The sequence below is a fragment of the Euleptes europaea genome, chromosome 4, assembly GCF_029931775.1.
Source record: "Euleptes europaea isolate rEulEur1 chromosome 4, rEulEur1.hap1, whole genome shotgun sequence".
Taxonomy (NCBI): domain Eukaryota; kingdom Metazoa; phylum Chordata; class Lepidosauria; order Squamata; family Sphaerodactylidae; genus Euleptes; species Euleptes europaea.
The window spans coordinates 13,873,189-13,893,070 of NC_079315.1; the positions used below are offsets into that span (position 1 = coordinate 13,873,189).

The following is a 19,882-nucleotide window of genomic DNA, read 5'->3' on the forward strand; positions in this document are numbered from 1 at the left end:
ATTCCTACGTCTGCTTCCTTTGGCGGATCACAGGTGACACTTCTCCGACCATCACTCAAAGGCCGGAGTCCGCAGTGGAACGGCTGGGCAGTAGCATTTCTCTGGCTTGCAGTTTGGAAGGATATGGCAACCCCAATTTCTACTGGTACCGGCAAACTCCTGGGGGACCGATGGAATTACTTTTCTACTCCGTAAGTAAGGAAAACGTAGAGAGGACAGGGCCAATGCACATCCAAGCGTCGAGACCTAAGGATGACCTGTTCGACCTGAGGATCCCCAGCCTCATAGCCAATGACACTGGGATGTACTTCTGTGCCTGGAGTCGCACACTGTGCCAGGCGGGTGCAGCTCCTTGACAAAAACCCCTCCTCCCTTTCCTCCTTGTGGCTTCCGGAGTGACGCAGTGTGTGTGCCTCAGCTTTCAAGTGCCAGGCTGCTGGCGCAAAACAGAGACCGCGAGAAAAACGTGTGTAAGTTGCAGTTCAGCATGGGAACACTTGATATTGCCTTCTGCACATGGTCTGTCGAACTCCATATCGTTTACTGGCAGAGCCTCATGTCACCTCCAACCTGATCCTTTTAACTGGAGGTGATGGTTATTGAACCAGAGACGTTCTGCAAGCATGCAAAGCAGGGGCTCTTCCACTGATCCACAGTCCCTCCCTAAATGAAGCGGCCTTATACTGAGTCAGGCCATTGGTCAATCAAGGTCAACATTGTCTACTCTGACTGGAAGGGGCTGTCCACGGTCTTAAGCAAAGGTCTTATCTATCACCGGCTACCTGATCCTTTTATGAGCCAGCATGGGATAGTGGTTAAGAGTGGTGGTTTGGACAAGTGGGCTGTAATCTGGAGAACCGGGTTTGATTCCCCACTCCTCCACATGAGTGTCAGACACTAATCTGGTGAACCAGGTTGGTTTTACCACTCCTCCACATGAAGCCAGCTGGGTGACCTTGGGCTAGTCACAGCTCTCTTAGAGCTCTTTCGGCCCCACCTACCTCACAGGGTGTCTGTTGTGGAGAAGGGAAAGGAAGGTGATCGTAAGCCAGTTTGATTCTTCCTTAAGTGGTAGAGAAAGTCGGCATATAAAAACCAACTCCTTCAGTTTTGCCCCCCCCTTCACCTATCTCATCACAAAACCTTTCGAACCGTCCTGAACCAAGTGGTTCTCCAGCTTCTGTCAGCATGGTATAGTGGTTAAGAGCGGTGGACTCTAATCTGGTGAACCGGGTTTGTTTCCCCACTCCTACACATGAAGCCTGCTAGGTGACCATGGGATAGTCACAGCTCTCTTAGAGCTCTCTCAGCCCCACCTGCCTCACAGGGTGTCTGTTGTGGGGAAGAGAAGGTGATTGTAAGCTGGTTTGATTCTTCCTTGAGTGATAGAGAAAGTTGGCATATAAAAACCAACTCTTCTTCTTCCTTCTTCTTCTTCTTCCTCCTCCTCCTCCTTCTTCTTCTTAACTAAAGATGATGGAGAGTGCACCTGGAATATTCTACATACAAAGCAGATGCTCTACTGCTGAGCCCAGCCTTCCTTTAACATATGGCCATTAGATCAAGTCTTTGCTCTTTCCCATGTGACAGCTGTCAGGTGGTTGAGGAGCTCAGTCGTGTGACCCCTCAGCCTTCGCTTCTCCATGCTAAACATGCCCAGGTCCTTCAACCTTTCCTCACAGGACTTCTTTGTCTGCCAGTGGCTTTCCCGGGACTCCAGTGGAGGTCTTTCCCATTACCTGCTCCCCATTCCCTTTAACAGGAGGTACCAGGGATCGAACCTCGGACCTTCTCAACGCAAAGCAGATGCTCTGCCACTGAGGTCACGGCCTTTGCTATGCTGACAGCCATGAGGTAGGTCGGGCTGTGAATTACTGCCTCAAGGTCACCCAGCAAAGTCTGTGTCTGGGAATCTGAGCCAGGATTTTCTGAGTCCTGTCCCGACACTGTACGCATCACAAGCATGTTGAGTTCTCCAATCAGTGCTGCAGGACAGCAGAGAAAGCAACAGCTAATCCAGGTCTGAGCAAGTCTTTGCCTTGTGTGGGAAAAACAGGAGAAGGAAGGAAGCGGGCGGTTGATATGTCATATCAATTTAAAGTTCCAGGTAGAATCATAGAACCATAGGGTTGGAAGGGATCACCAGGGTCATCTAGTCCAACCCCCTGCACAATGCAGGAAATTCACAACTACCTCCCCTTCATGCCCCCAGTGACCCCTACTCCACGCCCAGAAGATGAAAGAAAGAAAGAAAGAAAGAAAGAAAGAAAGAAAGAAAGAAAGAAAGAAAGAAAGAAAGAAAGAAAGAAAGAAAGAAAGAAAGAAAGAAAGAAAGAAAGAAAGAAAGAAAGAAAGAAAGAAACCCTCCAGGATCCCTGGCCAATCTGGCCTGGAGGAAAATTGCTTCCTGGCCCCAAAGTGGTGATCAGCACTACTCTGGGCATGCAAGAAAGAAGAGCCATGAGAGCCAAACACTGATGTAAACCTTCCTGCCCTCCCTCTTAACAATCTGCCTAAGGTCATAGAATCAGCATTGCTGACAGGTGGCCATCTAGCCTCTGCTTAAAAACCTCCAGGGAAGGAGAGCCCACCACCTCCTGAGGAAGCCTGTTCCACCGAGGAACCGCTCTGTTAGAAAGTTCTTCCTAATGTTTAGCCGGAAACCCTTTCGATTTAATTTCAATGCGGTACAACAGAAAGGCGTAGCCTCATTCAGTGTAGCCTCATTCGGAGCTTATTTTGCTTAACTCCATTGCTGGCCAACAAACTTTGAAGATAAGGTGAAGATAATGCTAACCCCTCTATGGTCATGCAGGGCAGAATTTTGAATATACCATACCCAGAAAGGACCTGTCCTTGCTCTTCTGGCTTTATTGATTCATTAGCTCATCCTCTTTTGGAATGCAGCTTTTATGAGGAACTTAGATCACATTAAATCTTTCCCCTTTTAATATATAAATCTAATGCCTCTGTGTCTGACATAATGACTTTTTAAATTAAGTGACAGGGATCCCAAGGCTACATTGTCAGTGGCAAGATTTATTTCAGTCCTTATATCCCTCAAACATTAGATTTAAAATTACGCTGCTCAAGATCAATGGATTAAGGAGCTTCGAAGGGACGAAGGAAGATAAGGTGTTCAATGGCTTTTGATGGAAGATGGTCCCCTCAGTGAGCATTGCTGGTTGGCTGTTCCTTAAGCTAAGATGCATCCCCTCCCTGTGCTCAGGTTGGGGCTTTTGATAGTTGGGATTGTCGAATCCAGGAAAGAGGACAACAGACAAGAAGGATCTTCAGCAGGCTTGCAAGAAGAAGTCTTGGGAGACTATGAAAGCAATTTTTGCTTTTCAGGAACTGACGCCTCTTGAAAGGCTAGGGCCGGCCATCTGCTCCTCCTCCACATTCTCCTGGGGAGCGTGTAAATAAGTGGATAATTCTAAAACACTGCATGCCTCCAGAGCTCTCTCTCTTTCCAGCACAACAGACTCTGCTGCACTTTGGCCCCGTACCTCCCTGCTTGAGGAAACAGGGAAGTGTGCATGCAACTGAAAAAATGCTTCTCTAAGAGTTGTTCAGAGTCACCGCTTAGAAATGGTAACAAGTTGAGACCCAGAAGATAGCAAAATAATCACTAGTTTAAAATTCCCTAGAGGAATTTAGACCCTGGGCTTTGTTTTGTCAGCTGCTGCTCTGAAAGGGTTGCCAACCTCCAGGTACTAGCTGGAGATCTCCCACTATTGCAACTGATCTCCAGCCGATAGAGATCAGTTCACCTGGAGAAAAGGGCCGCTTTGGCAATTGGGCTCTACGACATTGAAGTCCCTCCCCTCCCCAAACCCCACTCTCCTTAGGCTCCGCCGGTGGCGAAGAGGGACCTGGCAACCCCAAGCTCTGAGCTGGAATGCAGGGGATCCCTCACCCCTAGCTAAATAGGACTGCCCCACACTCAAGATCACTGGGTACGTCTGCAACATTCAGATTTCCATGATATTTTAAAATGCATTTGAATGCACAATCCAGTGGTTCCCAGGGTTGCCAGGGGCCCACTGAGGGAAAGGGTACTCCTGTCTATCTATAGGTTTGATCTATAACTCTGTGGCAGCTTCTAGCAGCAGAGGGCGCTGTACAGTTCACTATAACCCTGACACGCCCTGAGGAGGACCCAGAGGTCGGAGAACTTTGCTCCCGCTGTTGCCCCCTCCGGGGCTGAAAGCAAGAAGTCCCACAGCCCCAGGAGAGAAAAGACAGGTCCACCATGCCGTATTCCTCAGTAAGGAGCTGTTGGCCTTTTCTGCGCGGCTGTTTCCTATCTGTCACCCCGCCAACAACTTTGGGGCTTTGCCTTGATTATGCATGGGTTTTCCGACTGTCAGAGGTCGCCTCGCTCTCCCCCTGCGCATTTCTGCGCATTTTGTCCGGGGTTTTCTGGATGCTGGCCTTTTATGCAGTGACGTTTCCCCGCGGCCAACTGCTTCGGGGCTTCCTTTTGACGATGCATGCCTTTTCCACCTGTCAGAGGTTGCCTCGCCCTCCCTGCACATTTTGCCCATGTTTTCCAGATGCTGTTTTAGCCAGAATCTCAAAAACATGGGCAGAATGTGCGGGGAGAGGGAGCCGACCTCTGATGGGCAGAAAAGGGACATATAATCAAAAGGAAGCCCCGAAGCAGTCGGCGGGGGTGACCACGTGGAAACGTCCCTGCATAAAAGGCCCCACGCACCAGAAACGATGTTCCTAATGGGGGCGTTGCTCTACACATTCAGTGTCTAAGGCAGGGGTCGGCAAACTCATTAGTCAAAAGAGCCAAATATCAACAGTACAACGATTGAGATTTCTTTTGAGAGCCAAATTTCTTAAACTTAAACTATATAGGTAGGTACACTGTTTATTAACTTAATAAACTTTAATTAAAGTTTTAAGTCTTAACACTGAATAAAACTTGATATCATACTTAATAGTGATCTTATTTATTGATAAAAATTAAATTGTAAGTCCCTGCCATTTCCCCCTCCCCGTCCAGTCCTCGTCTGGAGGCCTGGTCTACCACCATAAAAGCCTATTGGTAGACCTGGCCTCCGGCTGAGTCCCATTGGGAGGCCAGGTTTACCCATTGGCTTTCTTGGCAGTAGACCTGGCCTCCAGAGGCCCATCGAAGCCAATTGGTAGACCTGGCCTCTGAAGGGGGACTTTTTCCCCTAATCGGAGTCCAGGTCTACTGCCAAGAAAGCCAGTGGGTAGACCTGGCCTCCCAATGGGACTCAGCCGGAGGCCAGGTCTACCAAAGGAAGCCCGCCCCGCCCAACAGCTGATAGGCGGGGGGGCCAGGAACCTCCCGCCCAGCAATAGCACGGCTAGAGGGGAGGGGAGGCTTTAGCCTCCCAACCATTGAGGGAAAGGGGGACCCGGCCATTTTCCAAGGTGGGGGGGGAGACAGCGCACCCGCTCTCCCGCTCTCGCTCTCTCTCAGGCGCGCCGGCTCCACAGCCCGGCTGCCGGCGTGAGCGGGCGCAAGAGCAGGGGCTCCGAACCTCGGAGAGCCGCACTCAACGGGCCAAAGAGCCGCATGCGGCTCTGGAGCCATGGTTTTGAGACCCCTGGTCTAAGGCAATGCAGGTGGGCGGAATAGGAGAACGGGCAGGGACAATTTGTGGGAAGTCAGTCGTTCTAGGATGTTTGTCCAGCTCTAACACCCCTGCAATGAAAATGTAAATGCTCATTAGAGGCTGATCTTGGGATGAGGGGCAGATGCCCTCAGCTTCGCTCAGCATGCTCAAATTCGGCGTGGTCGCCAAAAAAGAAACCGTTGAACAATGCCATTGTGTATGTAAAGTGCTGTCGGGTCTCAGCTGACGTATGGTGATCCCAGCAAGGGGATTTCAAGGCAAGAGAGAAGCAGAGGGGATTTGCCATTGCCTTCCTCTGTAGAGTCTTCCTTGGTGGTCTCCCATCCAAGTGCTGACCCTTCTTAACTTCCGAGATCTGACGAGATTGGCTACACCATGCCGCCTTCCCAAAAGCTGCTATTAGACCCCCTGTTGTGGGGAGAGGAAGGGCAGGAGATTGTAAGCCATTTTGATTCTCCATAAAAGGTAGAGAAAACCAGCATATGAAAACCAAGTCTACACCAAGTGTGGTGTAGTGGTTAAGAGCAGTGGTTCGGAGCGGTGGAGTCTGATCTGGAGAACCGTGTTTGATTCCCCACTCCTCCACGTGAATGGCAGAGGCTAATCTGGTGAACTGGATTTGTTTCCCCACTCCTACACACGAAGCCAGCTGGGTGACCTTGGGCTAGTCACACTCTCTCAGCCCCATCCATGTCACAGGGTGTCTGTTGTGGGGAGGGGGAGGGAAGGTGATTGTAAGCCGGTTTGAGTCTCCCTTAAGTGATGGAGAAAGTCGGCATATAAAAACCAACTCTTCTTCTTCTTCTTCTTCTTCTTCTTCTTCTTCTTCTTCTTCTTCTTCTTCTTCTTCTTCTTCTTCTTCTTCGGACTCCACAGGCATGCCATAGCCACCAACAGCCACAAGGTGGAAGTCTGTCTCCTTTGGATCCAAATTGTGTCGCTAAAGTGGATTTCGGATGTTTATAATCACAAGCTTCTGCTGTAGCAGGAAAGAAACACAGCGAGCGGTTCTAAATGGTATTGCATTGCCTTCTGGGTTGTCCTTGGCTGGTGCCGTTTATTAGAGAAGGCTGAGCAAGGAATAGGGTTGCCAACTGGCCTGGTGAAACATGCCCTGGCCTTTTAAATAGATGCTTAATGTGTGGAAACAGGCCGCTGAAGCTTTTCTCCGCACAAAGGTAAAGAACATGAATGGCAAATAACATCCCAAGAAGCCTCTATTAAAGGGACAGGGCATTTTTCCCCCTCCAGGCAGTTGGCAACCCTAGTGGAGAAGTTCCAATATAACCCTAGTGGAGATGTTCTTGGCCATCTTCTGGGCATGGAGTAGGGGTCACTGCGGGGGGGTGGGGAGGTAGTTGTGAATTTCCTGCATTGTGCAGGGGGTTGGACTAGATGACCTGGGGGTCCCTTCCGACCCTGTGATTCTATGATTCAAATTTGCCTCAGCCTTGAACTTGAATGGGTGCTTGTAGGCAAGTCACCTCAGCGCCGCTCCCCCACCCCAAAGTCGCTTCAGCTCCACTTCCTCCCCAAAAGTATTACTAACCCACCCCACAGGGTTGTTGTGATGATTACCAGTGTCATAATGATCAGCGGGGTGTAGCGGTTAAGGTTTTAAAGTGTTTTTTCTAATTTTATCCTCACGGCAGCCCCGTGAGGTACTTCAGGCTGAGAGAATGTGACTGGCTTGCAAAGGGGACGACCTTTACCTGTAGACCTTGATTACAAGGATGAGAAACTATATGATATTGTGGTAAAGCTGGGTTGCGAAGATGAGGAAGCGATGCAATAAAAACGGGAGAGGGCGGGGGGAAACCTCCACGTTTCTGGGGAGCAGCTGCAATCAAGTTTTTTACGTGAGCAGACAGATGCTGTCTGTTGCCAACGGCCCTAGGAGGAGTGTAAATCGACAGGCTCGTAATCGGATGTGACAGAAATGTGTCTGCGGATAATCTGGGGTGGAATGCTCTGTCTGTTTTCATAGAATCATAGAATTATAGAGTCGGAAGGGACCACCAGGGTCATCTAGTCCAACCCCCTGCACAATGCAGGAAATTCACAACTACCTTCCCCCCCCCACACACCCCCAGTGACCAGAAGATGGCCAAGATGCCCTCCCTCTCATCATCTGCCTAAGGTCACAGAATCAGCATTGCTGACAGATGGCCATCTAACCTCTTCTTAAAAACCTCCAGGGAAGGAGAGCTTACCACCTCCCGAGGAAGCCTGTTCCACTGAGGAACCGCTCTAACTGTTAGAAAATTCTTCCTAATATCAAGACGGAAACTGTTTCGATTTAATTTCACCCCATTGGTTCTGGTCCGACCTTCTGGGGCAACAGAAAACAACTCAGCACCATCCTCTCTATGACAGCCCTTCAAGTACTTGGAAGATGGTTATCATATCCCCTCTCAATCTTCTCCTCTTCAGGCTAAACATACCCAGCTCCTCCAACCTTTCTTCATAGGACTTGGTCTCCAGACCCCTCACCATCCTTGTTGCTCTCCTCTGGACCCGTTCCAGCTTGTCTACATCTTTCTTAAATTGCAGTGCCCCAAACTGAACACAGTACTCTAGGTGAGGTCTAACCAGAGCAGAGTAAAGCGATATGTTTTCAGCGAGTATGTTGGTCTACCGATCCCAAACTGTATCTGTGGGATTCCCCACAGAATATCCCCCCTCTCCAAGTTGTTTCATGCTGCTTGCCATTTGGCTCAACAGAGCATACCTGTTCCCAGATTGACCAGATGCCCAGCCGGGCAGTCAAGGAGCAAGAAGATGTCACGCTGTAAGCACTTGTTCCCGATGCACTCTCACAAGCAACACTCGCAGACAGGTAGTCCAAAGAAGGGTTGACTTTAATGGAGGTCATACAGGTATACAGAGCTTGCAACGATTAAAAAGGCAGGAATGGGGCAAAAGGGACATACAGCAGACTATATGGAGTAACAGGTCATATCAAGATAGCGAAGGTTGGCACGGAAACCCCTCAGTCCGACGGGCCAGACTCCCACGAGCTTCAAAGCCAGAGAGGAATGCAGTCCTTAGGAAAACAATCCTTGAGCAAAGCAGAGCATCTGTGAGAAACCAAAACTATCCCTAAACGCAGAGAGCAGGCCTGACACACGGGGACATGCAGGAGTAGCAATAGTGGCCCATACATGTATTGGTATCGTTGGAGGCCAGGAGAGGAGCTGTGCATGATTTAGTACGCCCTTGGGGATCGGCAGAGTAAATTCAAGGTGACCCCCTGATGGAGGGTAATTGCTTCAGTTTGACGTTTCATCTGGCCTGAAAGAAGACGCTGCTGACGACTGTTGCACTTCCTTTGAAGACACAGCACTTTAAAGACACCGTGTGTGTGTGTGTGTGTGTTAAGTGTCATGAAGTCGCTTCCAATTCATGGCGACCTGGTGAATCAATGTCCTCCAAAAGGTCCTTTGCTCTTCCCCAGTAGCTGATTAAGTGCCATCAGACCTGGGGGTCCCATCTTCCAGCACTATATCTTTTTTTTCCCCATTTTGGATTGACTCATCATAGGGTTTTCAAGGTAAGTGATGGTCAGAATTGGTTTTACCAGTGCCGCCTTCTGCGCAGTACTAACCAGGGTTAGCTGTAGTAGCACTGCCGTTGTCTACAAAGGATCCTCCTCCATTGTCACCTTTCACTGTTGCTGCTGCCCAGCAGCTAACCTTCAAGGATTCCTCTGCCCCATCACCATTGGAACCGCCTGCTCTCTTCTGCAGATGTGGCCATTGATCCCTTAAGGAGGTGGTGGATGCATCTTCATCTGGTGACTCAGCTGTGACCGTTCTGTCTTAAGTGACTCTGCTAGGAGTTTAGCCTCTTGATAGAGTCTAGACCCCTTACGGCATTGCTCCCAGTTTCCTTGACACACACAAACCCCCTCACCACGTTAAGGCGTGCATCCAAAAGGAGGAAAGTCACCCTTTGGGCATCTTGGGCATCTTCTGGGCATGAAGTAGGGGTCACTGAGGGTGTGGGGGGGAGAGGTAGTTCGGAATTTCCTGCATTGTGCAGGGGGTTGGACTAGATGACCCTGGTGGTCCCTTCCAACTCGATGATTCTATGATTCATCCCTTTACACAACTGGTGGTAGAAAGTGCTGTCAAGTCACAGACAATTTATGGCAACCCTATAGGGTTTTCAAGGCAAGGGACTTGTGGCATTGGCTGGACAGTGACCACTTGGGGAGGGGCTGTGGCTCAGTGGTAGAGCATCTGCTTGGCATGCAGAAGGTCCCGGGTTCAATCCCCGGCATCTCCAGTTAAAGGGACCAGGCAAGTAGGTGATGGAAAAGACCTCTGCCTGAGACCCTGGAGAGCAGCTGCCGGTCCGAGTAGACAATATTGACCTGGATGGACCAAGGGTCTGATTCAGTATAAGGTAGCTTCATGTGTTCATGTGTTCATTTGCTCTAACAGTTGGCTGACTGCTGAAAGTTTAAAGGAGTGAACTGGTCTAACATTGCAGACAGCTTGATGGATGTGACCCCTGGAGAACTAGGGGGTTTAATTCCACAATCAGCCATGAATCTCAGGAGCAAAGGTTGGACCAATAGCAATTCCTCATCCTTCCCTAACTCACAAGCTTAATCCGTGTATGTTGCTCTAAGCTTCTTGGAGGGAAGATAGGATGAAATTGTGATGATAAATCAACAGGAGAGCCGATATTTCACTGGTTATATACTCCCCTCCTATCCCAGGTGCTTTGTGTCATTCCCTTTCTAGTGTATTTCTATTTTTCTAACAGTAAGAGTGGTTATTCAGTGAAACAGGCTTCCTCGTGAGGTGGTAAGCTCTCGTTCCCTGGAGGTTTTTAAGCAAAGGCTAGATGGCCATCTGTCAGCAATGCTGATTCAATGACCTTAGGCAGATCCTAAGAGGAAGGGCATCTTGGCCCTTCTGGGCACGCAGTAGGGGTTGTTGGGGGAGTGGGGGGGAGGTAGTTGTGAATTTCCTGCATTATGCAGGGGGTTGGACTAGATGACCCTGGTGGTCCCTTCCAACCCCATGATTCTATTATTCTATTCTATGATTCTATTGAATCACTTTGGCACAGGCACTTATCGAAGCCACCACTCTACTGTGCTCTCTGAAGCATTGACAGTAACAGCCAATTTAAAAGGGAAATCAGAAGGCTGCCTGACAGGACACATTATAGAGTCCCCAAGTTGGAAACTGCTGTATAAATGTAGTCCAACCCCCTGTTCAGTGCTGGAAATCCAAAGCGACAGGATTCCCTACAGACGGTGCTTAGCTCTGGCTGAAGAACTGCAATGAGGGAGTGCCCACTTCCCTGTCAGTTAACTGGTCCCATTTTCCTCAAACCACTTTCACCAGCGTGGTGTCATGGTTAAGAGCGGTGGTTTGGAACGGTGGACTCTGATCTGGAGAACCGGGTTTGATTTCCCCACTCCTTCCACATGAGCGGCAGAGGCTAATCTGGTGAACTGGATTTGTTTCCCCACTCCTACAAACGAAGCCAGCTGGGTGACCTTTTAAGGAGATAGGAGAATCAAACCGGCTTACAATCTCCTTCCCTTCCTCTCCCCACAACAGACACCTTGTGAGGTAGGTGAGGCTGAGAGAGTTTGAAGAGAACTGTGACTAGCCCAAGGTCACCCAGCTGGTTTCATGGGTAGGTTGGGAAATCCAACCCAGTCTGCCAGATTAGAGTCTGCCACTCATGTTAGGGTTGCCAACCTCCAGGTAGTATGTGCAAAAAAACAACGTTAGCTTGCTGCAATGTGTGTTTGGAAAACACAGCAGCAAAAAATGCAAAGCCAATAAAGATTATTACATATATTCAACAATCATACCAAAGAGATCCGTTCACCAGGAGAAAATTGCCGCTTTGGCAATTGGACTCTATGGCATTGAAGTCCCTCCCTTCCCCAAAGCCCGCCGTCCTCAGGCTCCGTTCCAGAAACCTCCCGCTGGTGGCAAAGAGGGACCTGGCAACCCTAACTCATGTGGAGGAGTGGGGAATCAAACTTGGTTCTCCAGATTAGAGTCCACCGCTGTTAACCACTGCACCACGCTGACTTGTTTTCTAGATGCCCCCCCAACTGTGTTTGTAGCCCTCTTCTGAACTTTAGCCTAAGCCATTCAGCCTTTGAACCACCTTCTAAAGGGGATGTTGGGTCCAGGTGTCCCTGTAGAATCTAGGTCATTTGAGGCTGCTTCTGTTTTGGCCATGAGATGGTAGGTAGACCCTCCAAAACAACAAGTAAACACCTGCAACAACAGGCAACCACTTCCTGCCACGACACGATAGTGTGAGAACAGGCTCTGAAACCCCAGGCGTAGGTGGGACACGTCTGCGCTCCGCCGTTTCCAATAATAGCAGGAAAAGGTGACGGGTTTGACTGAGCTCTCTATCATAACGAAACATGGGCTGCGGTAAAGTCTGCTCAGGAGAATGAGCTTCTCAAGCAAATGTCAAAGCCGCATCCTGTTATGCCCCAAAGCGCCTGCCCTCCCCCCACTCATTCTCTTAAAGGAAGAATAATGAAGTGGGTGAAATGCAAAAAAAAGAAGAAGAAGAAGAAGAAGAAGAACCCTGAAAAAGTATCTATAGATACTTTTCAAATGGTCTCTTCCTTCTGCTGAAGTTCTCCTGATCCCACTTGGCCCTGACCTGCCCAGATCTTCTGGATTCCAGATTTGACATTTTGTTCTCCTAGGGTTGCCAGGTCCCTCTTCGCCACCGGCGGGAGGTTTTGGGGGCAGAGCCTGAGGGGTGGGGTTTGGGGAGGGACTTCAGTTCCATAGAGTCCAATTGCCAAAGTGGCCATTTTCTCCAGGGGAACTGATCTCTATTGGCTGGAGATCAGTTGTAATAGCAGGAGATCTCCAGCTAGTACCTGGAGGTTGGCGACGCTATGTTCTCCTCATGCCACTTTGACTGCATCCACATATTAATTTTCAAAAACATACAAACAAACATACACACATACCTATCCAATCTTCCATATATATACAATGTAAGCAGTCTTTCAGGGAGTTCATTTTAAATTAGTACTCATGTCAATCTAAACATTTATTCAGTCAGTTGTCTCCTTATATCCAATATCCATATTTTCCAAGCTGACTATTATGCTTCACTTTTGTTCTTCATCTGCTTGACACAATTTAGGTGTTACCTAAACACTATATTTCTGCTACCTTGATATTAGTATTCTTATATTTGATACTATATCACCAACATTCTTTGCTCACTTATTACTGTATCTCCACCCTTCTTAGCTAAATTCTAACTTCTGCTTCATACATTCAAGATAGAAAGTCCATTTCTTCTGGAATTCTTCCATTGTTCTACCATTCACCAAGTTAATCTAGCCATCACTACATATTCTCAATTTGCCCTACATATTCTCAACAGCCCTATATATTTGCCCTACATATTCTCAACAGCCCTCAGTTTGCAAGATCTGAGCAAGGCTGTCAAAGGTAGGTAATTTCGGAGGACATTGATTCATAGGGTTGCCGTTGACTTGGAAGTGACTTGACGGCACTTAACACCCACAGAGACACATATTCTTCCATTTTATCTTGCCATTTCTCAATTTCCGGAATTTCTACTTTTTTCCAAAGGATATCACACTGTTGTTCTGTTGCAAGAATAATTTGCAATTGGATTTTTTCCTGTGTGGACAGGACGAGGCAATCCAGTCGTGAAGGATCGCCATAGTGCAATAGCATGTGGATGTGCCCTTAGTTTGAATGCTTTTCATCTCTCAGATTTCGAGTTTGCCAATCTGGAGTCAACAGTCTCATTTACCGCAGCACTTAAATTTTGATTGCTCCGGACTTGTGTCTTTTGGCAGGCACCAAATATGACATCTCGTACCGTGACAGATGTCAAAAGCAGTGAAAATTCTAAATACCATGGCGTGCCAATGATCAAACGCAGTCAATTACTAACTGTTCAGGCAAGGGAACCATAAAATACAGCTTTTCCATACAAACTAGTCCTGCAGACATGAGAAGAAGAGACATACTAGCTTCAAATGTTAGAGATTTTATGGGGGGGAAGCGTTCAACCGTATGAGATCTTGACATCTGAAGGAATATAGGCCCACCAGACACAGACAACATTAAATGGTCCAGATGTATCACAGAATGTGGTGGTAACAATGTGGCTGATTGCGGTGGTGATACACATTATTTACTTATTTATCTATTTACTTATTAATTATTAAATTTATACCCTGCTTTTCTCATGTGGCTAGGGTTGCCAACCTCCAGGTGGTTAATCAAAAGTATAACTATTAATTATAATATTATAATTATATTAATTATAACATTATAAATTATAAATTATATAAACCAATGACACCTTTTTGTAAAATACTGTCTTTAATAATTATAATAGAAACACCGTTGGAATACACTACTTTAAAGAAACTCCAAAAGCTTTGAAAATCTTCAAACGGCTACAGCAAGATGCAATGCTAAAAATAAGCAGTCTTCAAAAGGAAATTAATCATAATTAACGGGACTATTATACTTACCAACTGAAGAAATTTACTTTGAAACAGGACACATACCGGAATCCTGTCTTGTTGTGTTCTTATCTTGCGTTTTTATCATTTATTGTGCTTTGCCATAACTGTTATTGTATATGTCTATAAGAAAATTTACAGCTGTGCCTATTCTTGTAATTAGAACCTTTACAAATTGCATAGTCTTTGTGAAATAACAAATGGCTAATATATAACAGCTATATACTTCTTTGTGTTTTTGTGTTATTGGTTTGTATTTCTTTAAAAATTCTTGAGCCATAGTGACTGCATACTTTTGATTAGCTACAATATTGCAACCTCCAGGTGGTGGCTTCTGTGGACATTCAGATTTTGCTATGAGAACCATGTACTGTAAAATTGAAAAGTTATATTTTTGCCTATTGTGATAATATTGCTTATTATTACAAATTGTCAAGCGGCAAGGCTTTGTCCTTGCTAGCTTGAAGCACACTGCGAACTATAAGTTGTCCTTACAAGTTAGTTCTCAAGGATATAAAAAGATTGTATATCTTGGAAATGGCTTAATAGCTATTATTCTATGCCATAAATGCTCAATTTTTTGATTTCTCAGTCTCCGTTGGGGCACTAGTTGTTTTTGTTTGACTACTAAAACCTCCAGATGGTGGCTGGAGATCTCCTGCTATTACAGCTGATGTCCAGGTGACAGAGATCAGTTCACCTGGAGAAAATGGCCGCTTTGGAAGGTGGACTCTATGGCATCATACCCCATTGAAGTCCCTCCCCTCCTAGGGTTGCCAGGTCCCTCTTCGCCACTGGTGGGAGGTTTGAGGAGGGGAGGGGACTTCAATGCCATAGAGTCCAATTGCCAAAGCGGCCATTTTCTCCAGGTGAAATGTTCTCTATCGGCTGGAGATCAGTTGTAATAGCAGGAGATCTCCAGCCAGTACCTGGAGGTTAGTCAAACAAGACAGTAGTAGGCAAAAATAAACAAGCAATAGGCAAGGATAGCAGTTAATATAGACAGCAAGGCTATCACTGTAATACAATGATTGCAACAAAATTAAGCAAACAAAGCTAAGCAACCGAGGTTACAAAGCGAAAACAGCAAAAACAATGTGGCAGAAGCTGATAATAAATATACAAAAGTTCGTGTAAGGCATGGAGTTGTGTTCTAGTCAATTTCAAATTCTTCAGGCAACGGAGATATAGGTGGTAACGCGGCTCCGGAAGTATTCCAGCGTTTTCACTACAAAAAGTAGCTTCATCAGCCAAGACGGCTTAATTGTACAATTCCTATGATAAGTTTGGAGCTCCCAAAACGGGCTGCTATCAGAAGAGTTCATACCACCTCACACTTCTGCTGTTAACCAGTCCCTGAAGACCTCCAGGTTGACTTGAGAGAAGGTCTCCATATTTGAGATCTTTGTCTTTGAGACTTTCAAAGATGGAGAGAGAGCTTAACTGAAGCCAACCTGGGGGGCTTCAGAAGCAGATTAACCCCCACCACCTCATTCTGCCTTACTGGAAACATGAAGAGTTGGTGTCTCCTAGGGTTGCCAACCTCCCGGTAGTAGTTGGAGATCTCCCGTTATTACATAGGGTTGCCAGGCCCCTCTTCGCCACTGATGGGAGGTTTTTGGGGTGGAGCCTGAGGAGGGCAGGGTTTGGGGAGGGGAGGGACTTCAATGCCATAGAGTGCAATGGCCAAAGCAGCCATTTTCTCCAGGTGAACTGATCTCTATTGGCTGGAGATCAATTGCAACAGCAGGATATCACCAGCTAGTACCTGGAAGTTGGCAACTCTAGTCTAAGTCCATTTGTTTCCATGTATAGCATTCCACCATTAGATTGTAGACACCAACTTTCCTATGGCAAGATAGCACCCTGCCTTGATCTGGATGGTTCAGGCTAGCACAATCTCTTCAGATATTAGTTACTGCTCTGATGGGAGTCCACTGAGGAAGTCCAGGGTCACTATGCAGAGGCGGGCAACGGTAAACCACCTCTGTTTGTCTCTTGCCTTGAAAATTTCCCTGAGGGGTTGCCATAGGTCAGCTGTGACTTGAGAGTACACATAGAGATAGTACCCCACATGATTTTTCCTGTCGCACTTTCCCATCTAACCCTGCACCAGGGTGCCCAACGGAATTGTTTTAACAGTAGTTGAGGGGATAGAATCTGGGCCTGGTAGGGTTGCCAGGTCCCTCTTTGCCACTGGTGGGAGGTTTCTGGGGCAGAGCTAGGGTTGCCAACCTCTAGGTACTAGCTGGAGATCTCCTGCTATTACAACTAATCTCCAGCCATAGAGATCATTTCCCCTGGACAAAATGGCCGCTTTGGCAATTGAAGTCCCTCCCCTCTCCAAATCCCACCCTCCACAGGCTCCGCCCCAAAAACCTCCTGCCATTAGCAAAGAAGGACCTGATAGTCCTAGGTGGAGCCTGAGGAGGGCAGGGTTTGGGGTAGGGTTGCCAACCTCCAGGTAGGAGCTGAAGGTCTCCTGCTATTACAACTGATCTCCAGCTGACAGAGATCAGTTCCCCTGGAGAAAATGGCCGCTTTGGCAATTGGACCCTATGGCATTGAAGTCCGTCCCCTCCCCAAACCCCGCCCTCCTCAGGCTCCACCCCAAAAACCTCCCACCGGTTGCAAAGAGGCACATGGCAACCATAGTCCAATTGCCAAAGCAGCTGTTTTCTCCAGGGGAACTGATCTCTATCGGCTGGAGTTCAGTTGCAATAGCAGGAGATCTCCAGCCAGTACCTGGAGGTTGGCAACCATAGGGCCTGGGTATAAACTTACTCAAGCCTGTAGGCATAATGAAATAAACGGACAGGAACAGTGTGGTTTGCATTTTAAAACGAACAAGAATGAAGCTTCTTCAGAAAGAAATACACAACTGAGTAAGAAACACACAATCCGTTTATTCAGAAAGAAACACAACTGAGTAAGAAACACACAATCCATTAATTCAGAAAGAAACATACAATCAGATGAGACAACACCCCCACCCATCAGAGCTAAGGTGTGCCATTACATTATCTGAAACCCACTGAGAAGATCCAAATTCTTGTGTCAGAATCACTTTTAACAGAAGAAACGCTAGAAATTAAAGTCTTCAACTTTATTTAAAAGAAGACATGGCTGTTTCCCTCGCGGTCACCCCCAGACTACTTTCGGGCTTTGTTCTGATTATGCATGCATTTCCCGACCAGCATCCAGAAAACGTGGAGAAAATGCGCAGAAATGAGTGGGGAGAGTGAGGCGATCTCTGAAGGTCGGGAAATGCATGAATAATAAAGGCAAAGCCCCGAAGTAGTCTGGGGGTGACCGCGAGGGAAACAGCCATCCATAAAAGGCCACAATTTTATTTTGAGTGCCTTCAGTGTCTTCTTTTTAATAAATTCACAGACTCCTTTTAGTCGGTTTGCCCTGTATCTTTTCCCACTCTTTTTGATAGTATAGTCGTTGTTTAAGCCCGTTTCTTTTAAATTACAGGGCTTGTTCCAGTCAAAGTGAAACACTTTAAACCACATTGATTTCAGCCCTGTAAAGATCTCGGCTCTCTTTGAAATCAATGGGGCTTTAAGGCTGTTGTTTTAAGCATGCCTATTTTCAAATGAACACAGTTAAAAATGTAAAGAAACTTAAATACAAATGGTCAGTGTATTTATGAACATAAAGAACTGAAGAGCCTCAAAGACAGAGTCAGAAGAAGAAGAAGAAGAAGAAGAAGGAGGAGGAGGAGGAGGAGGAGGAGGAGGAGGAGGAGAAGGAGGAGGAGGAGGAGGAGGAGGAGGAGAAGAAGAAGAAGAGTTGGTTTTTATAAGCCGACTTTCTCTACCACTTAAGGAAGAATCAAACCGGCTTACAATCACCTTCCCTTCCCCCAAAAGAAAGTTCCAAAATGCTGGATTGGATATTTGGGCAAGAGAGTTTGGATTCCTCTTTCCTTCCAGTTCCAAGCAATTCACTCCACGCTGGCGAGAGGTTCCCAGGCAAAGGGCTTCTATTGCACTCTCTGTCATAGGAAAGGAAAGAGAACAGAACTGATGGTTGTTATTCAAAACAAAACATGTATTATCTGCCTTTCTCCCTTGTGGCACTCAAGGCAGCTGACAATATAAATAAAGCATTATAAAAACACAATAAAAACAATTATAAAGAGTCAGAATTTGAAAAAACAAAAACAAAAAACTCCCAACTAGGACCACTAATAATAAAAGCTAAATCAATCAAATGTAGTCCTAAATAAAACTGTTTTCAATTGCCTCCTGAAGATTGACCACGAGGAGGCCACGCACACTTCCCTGGGGAGGTTGTTTCAGAATTGTGGGGCTGCCACTAAAAAGGTCCTGTCTTATGTGCCCACCCAATGAGCATCTTTTATTGGTGGGACAGTCAGAAGGGCACCTCCCTGCAATCTGAAGTCCCAGGAAGGAATATATGGGAGATGATGTTCCTTCAGATACCCCAGACCCAAGCCATGTAGGGCTTTAAGGGACAAAACCAACACCTTGATTTGGGTGTGGACCAGTAGCCTGTGTAATGTTCCTTCAGATACCCCAGACCCAAGCCATGTAGGGCTTTAAAGGACAAAACGAACACCTTGATTTGGGTGTGGACCAGTAGCCTGTGTAATTGCTGTAATATCAAGGGTACATGCTCCCAACAGCTGACCCCAACCAGCAGTCTAGCCCCAGCCTTCAGCACTAGCTGTAGCTTCCGAACACTCTTCAAGTGTAGCCCCAATTAGAGCGCATTGCAGTAGTCCAGTCTAGATGTAACTAAAGCACGGATTACTGTGGCGAGATCTGACTGACCCAGGAATGGGCGCAGTTGACGCACCAGCCAAAGCTGGGCAAAAGCAGTCCAAACCACCACAGCCATCTGGTTTTCTAAGGTGACCGCTGTGTCAAGCAGTACTCCCAAGCGGTCAGCCTGGCTTTTCAAAGGGAGTATGACCCCATCCAAGGCAAGGGAGCTCTGAAGTTCCTGGTCTGCCTTTCTACTAACCCAGAATCTCTGTCTTGTCAGGATTAAGTTTCAGCTTGTTCACCCTCATTCAGCCCATTACTGATTTCAGGCACAGGTTCAAACGTCAGCAGAATTCAGTGGAAAACAGGGTTGTGCATATCAATATACCCGAACCGAAAATAAACCCGAAATTAGCCATTTTGGCAATATTTTGGTATTACCGAATGCCAAAATTTGTGATTCAAATACCGAATGCCAAAACCTGGGAATCTTCCTGAAGCCGAATAGGACGAATACCCATATTGGTAAATATGGTATTCAGCTCTATTTCCGGGTTCCCCCCCAAAAAATCAGGTCCATTATAGTCTATGGGGGGGGAAATTGAAGCTCCTGTGGGGGCATTTTTGGAGGTAGAGTTCCCAAATTTTCAAGGACTCTCCTTGCATGAACCGCAAAGTTTGGTGAAGATTGGGTCAGGGGGTCCAATTTTATGGGGCCCTGAAGGGGTCGATCCCATAATGCTTCTCTACCTCCAAAAATGCCCCCACAGGAGCTTTGAAATTTTTTTCCATAGACTATAATGGACCCATTTTTTGTGTGTGGGGGGGGGGGGAACAAGAAATAAAGCTGAATACCATATTAACCTGTATGGGCCTTCGGCTTATTTCGGGTTTACTGGGGGGGGGGAGGGGAAGGGCCCAATAAACCCAAAATTTACCAATTTTTTTTTTTTTGCACAACCCTAGTGGAAAAGAAAGGTAGAGAT

The 19,882-nt window shown here is 46.9% G+C and overlaps 1 protein-coding gene and 1 non-coding gene across 2 annotated transcripts in view; one reads left to right on the forward strand and one right to left on the reverse strand.

The window, feature by feature from the left end:
• The first annotated feature begins 9,842 nt into the window (after positions 1 to 9,842).
• TRNAA-GGC (transfer RNA alanine (anticodon GGC)) lies at positions 9,843 to 9,914 on the forward strand. The gene has a single exon. It is a non-coding gene; the product is annotated as a tRNA-Ala (tRNA).
• An 8,159-nt stretch (positions 9,915 to 18,073) lies between these two features.
• Positions 18,074 to 19,882, reverse strand: part of LOC130476546 (T cell receptor beta chain MC.7.G5-like) — a 92,796-nt gene continuing 90,987 nt past the window's right edge. Inside the window, exon 8 of the mRNA XM_056848492.1 lies at positions 18,074 to 18,160. Coding sequence (XP_056704470.1) covers positions 18,149 to 18,160 — 12 coding nt within the window. The 3' untranslated portion in view covers positions 18,074 to 18,148. The remainder of the gene's footprint in view (positions 18,161 to 19,882) is intronic.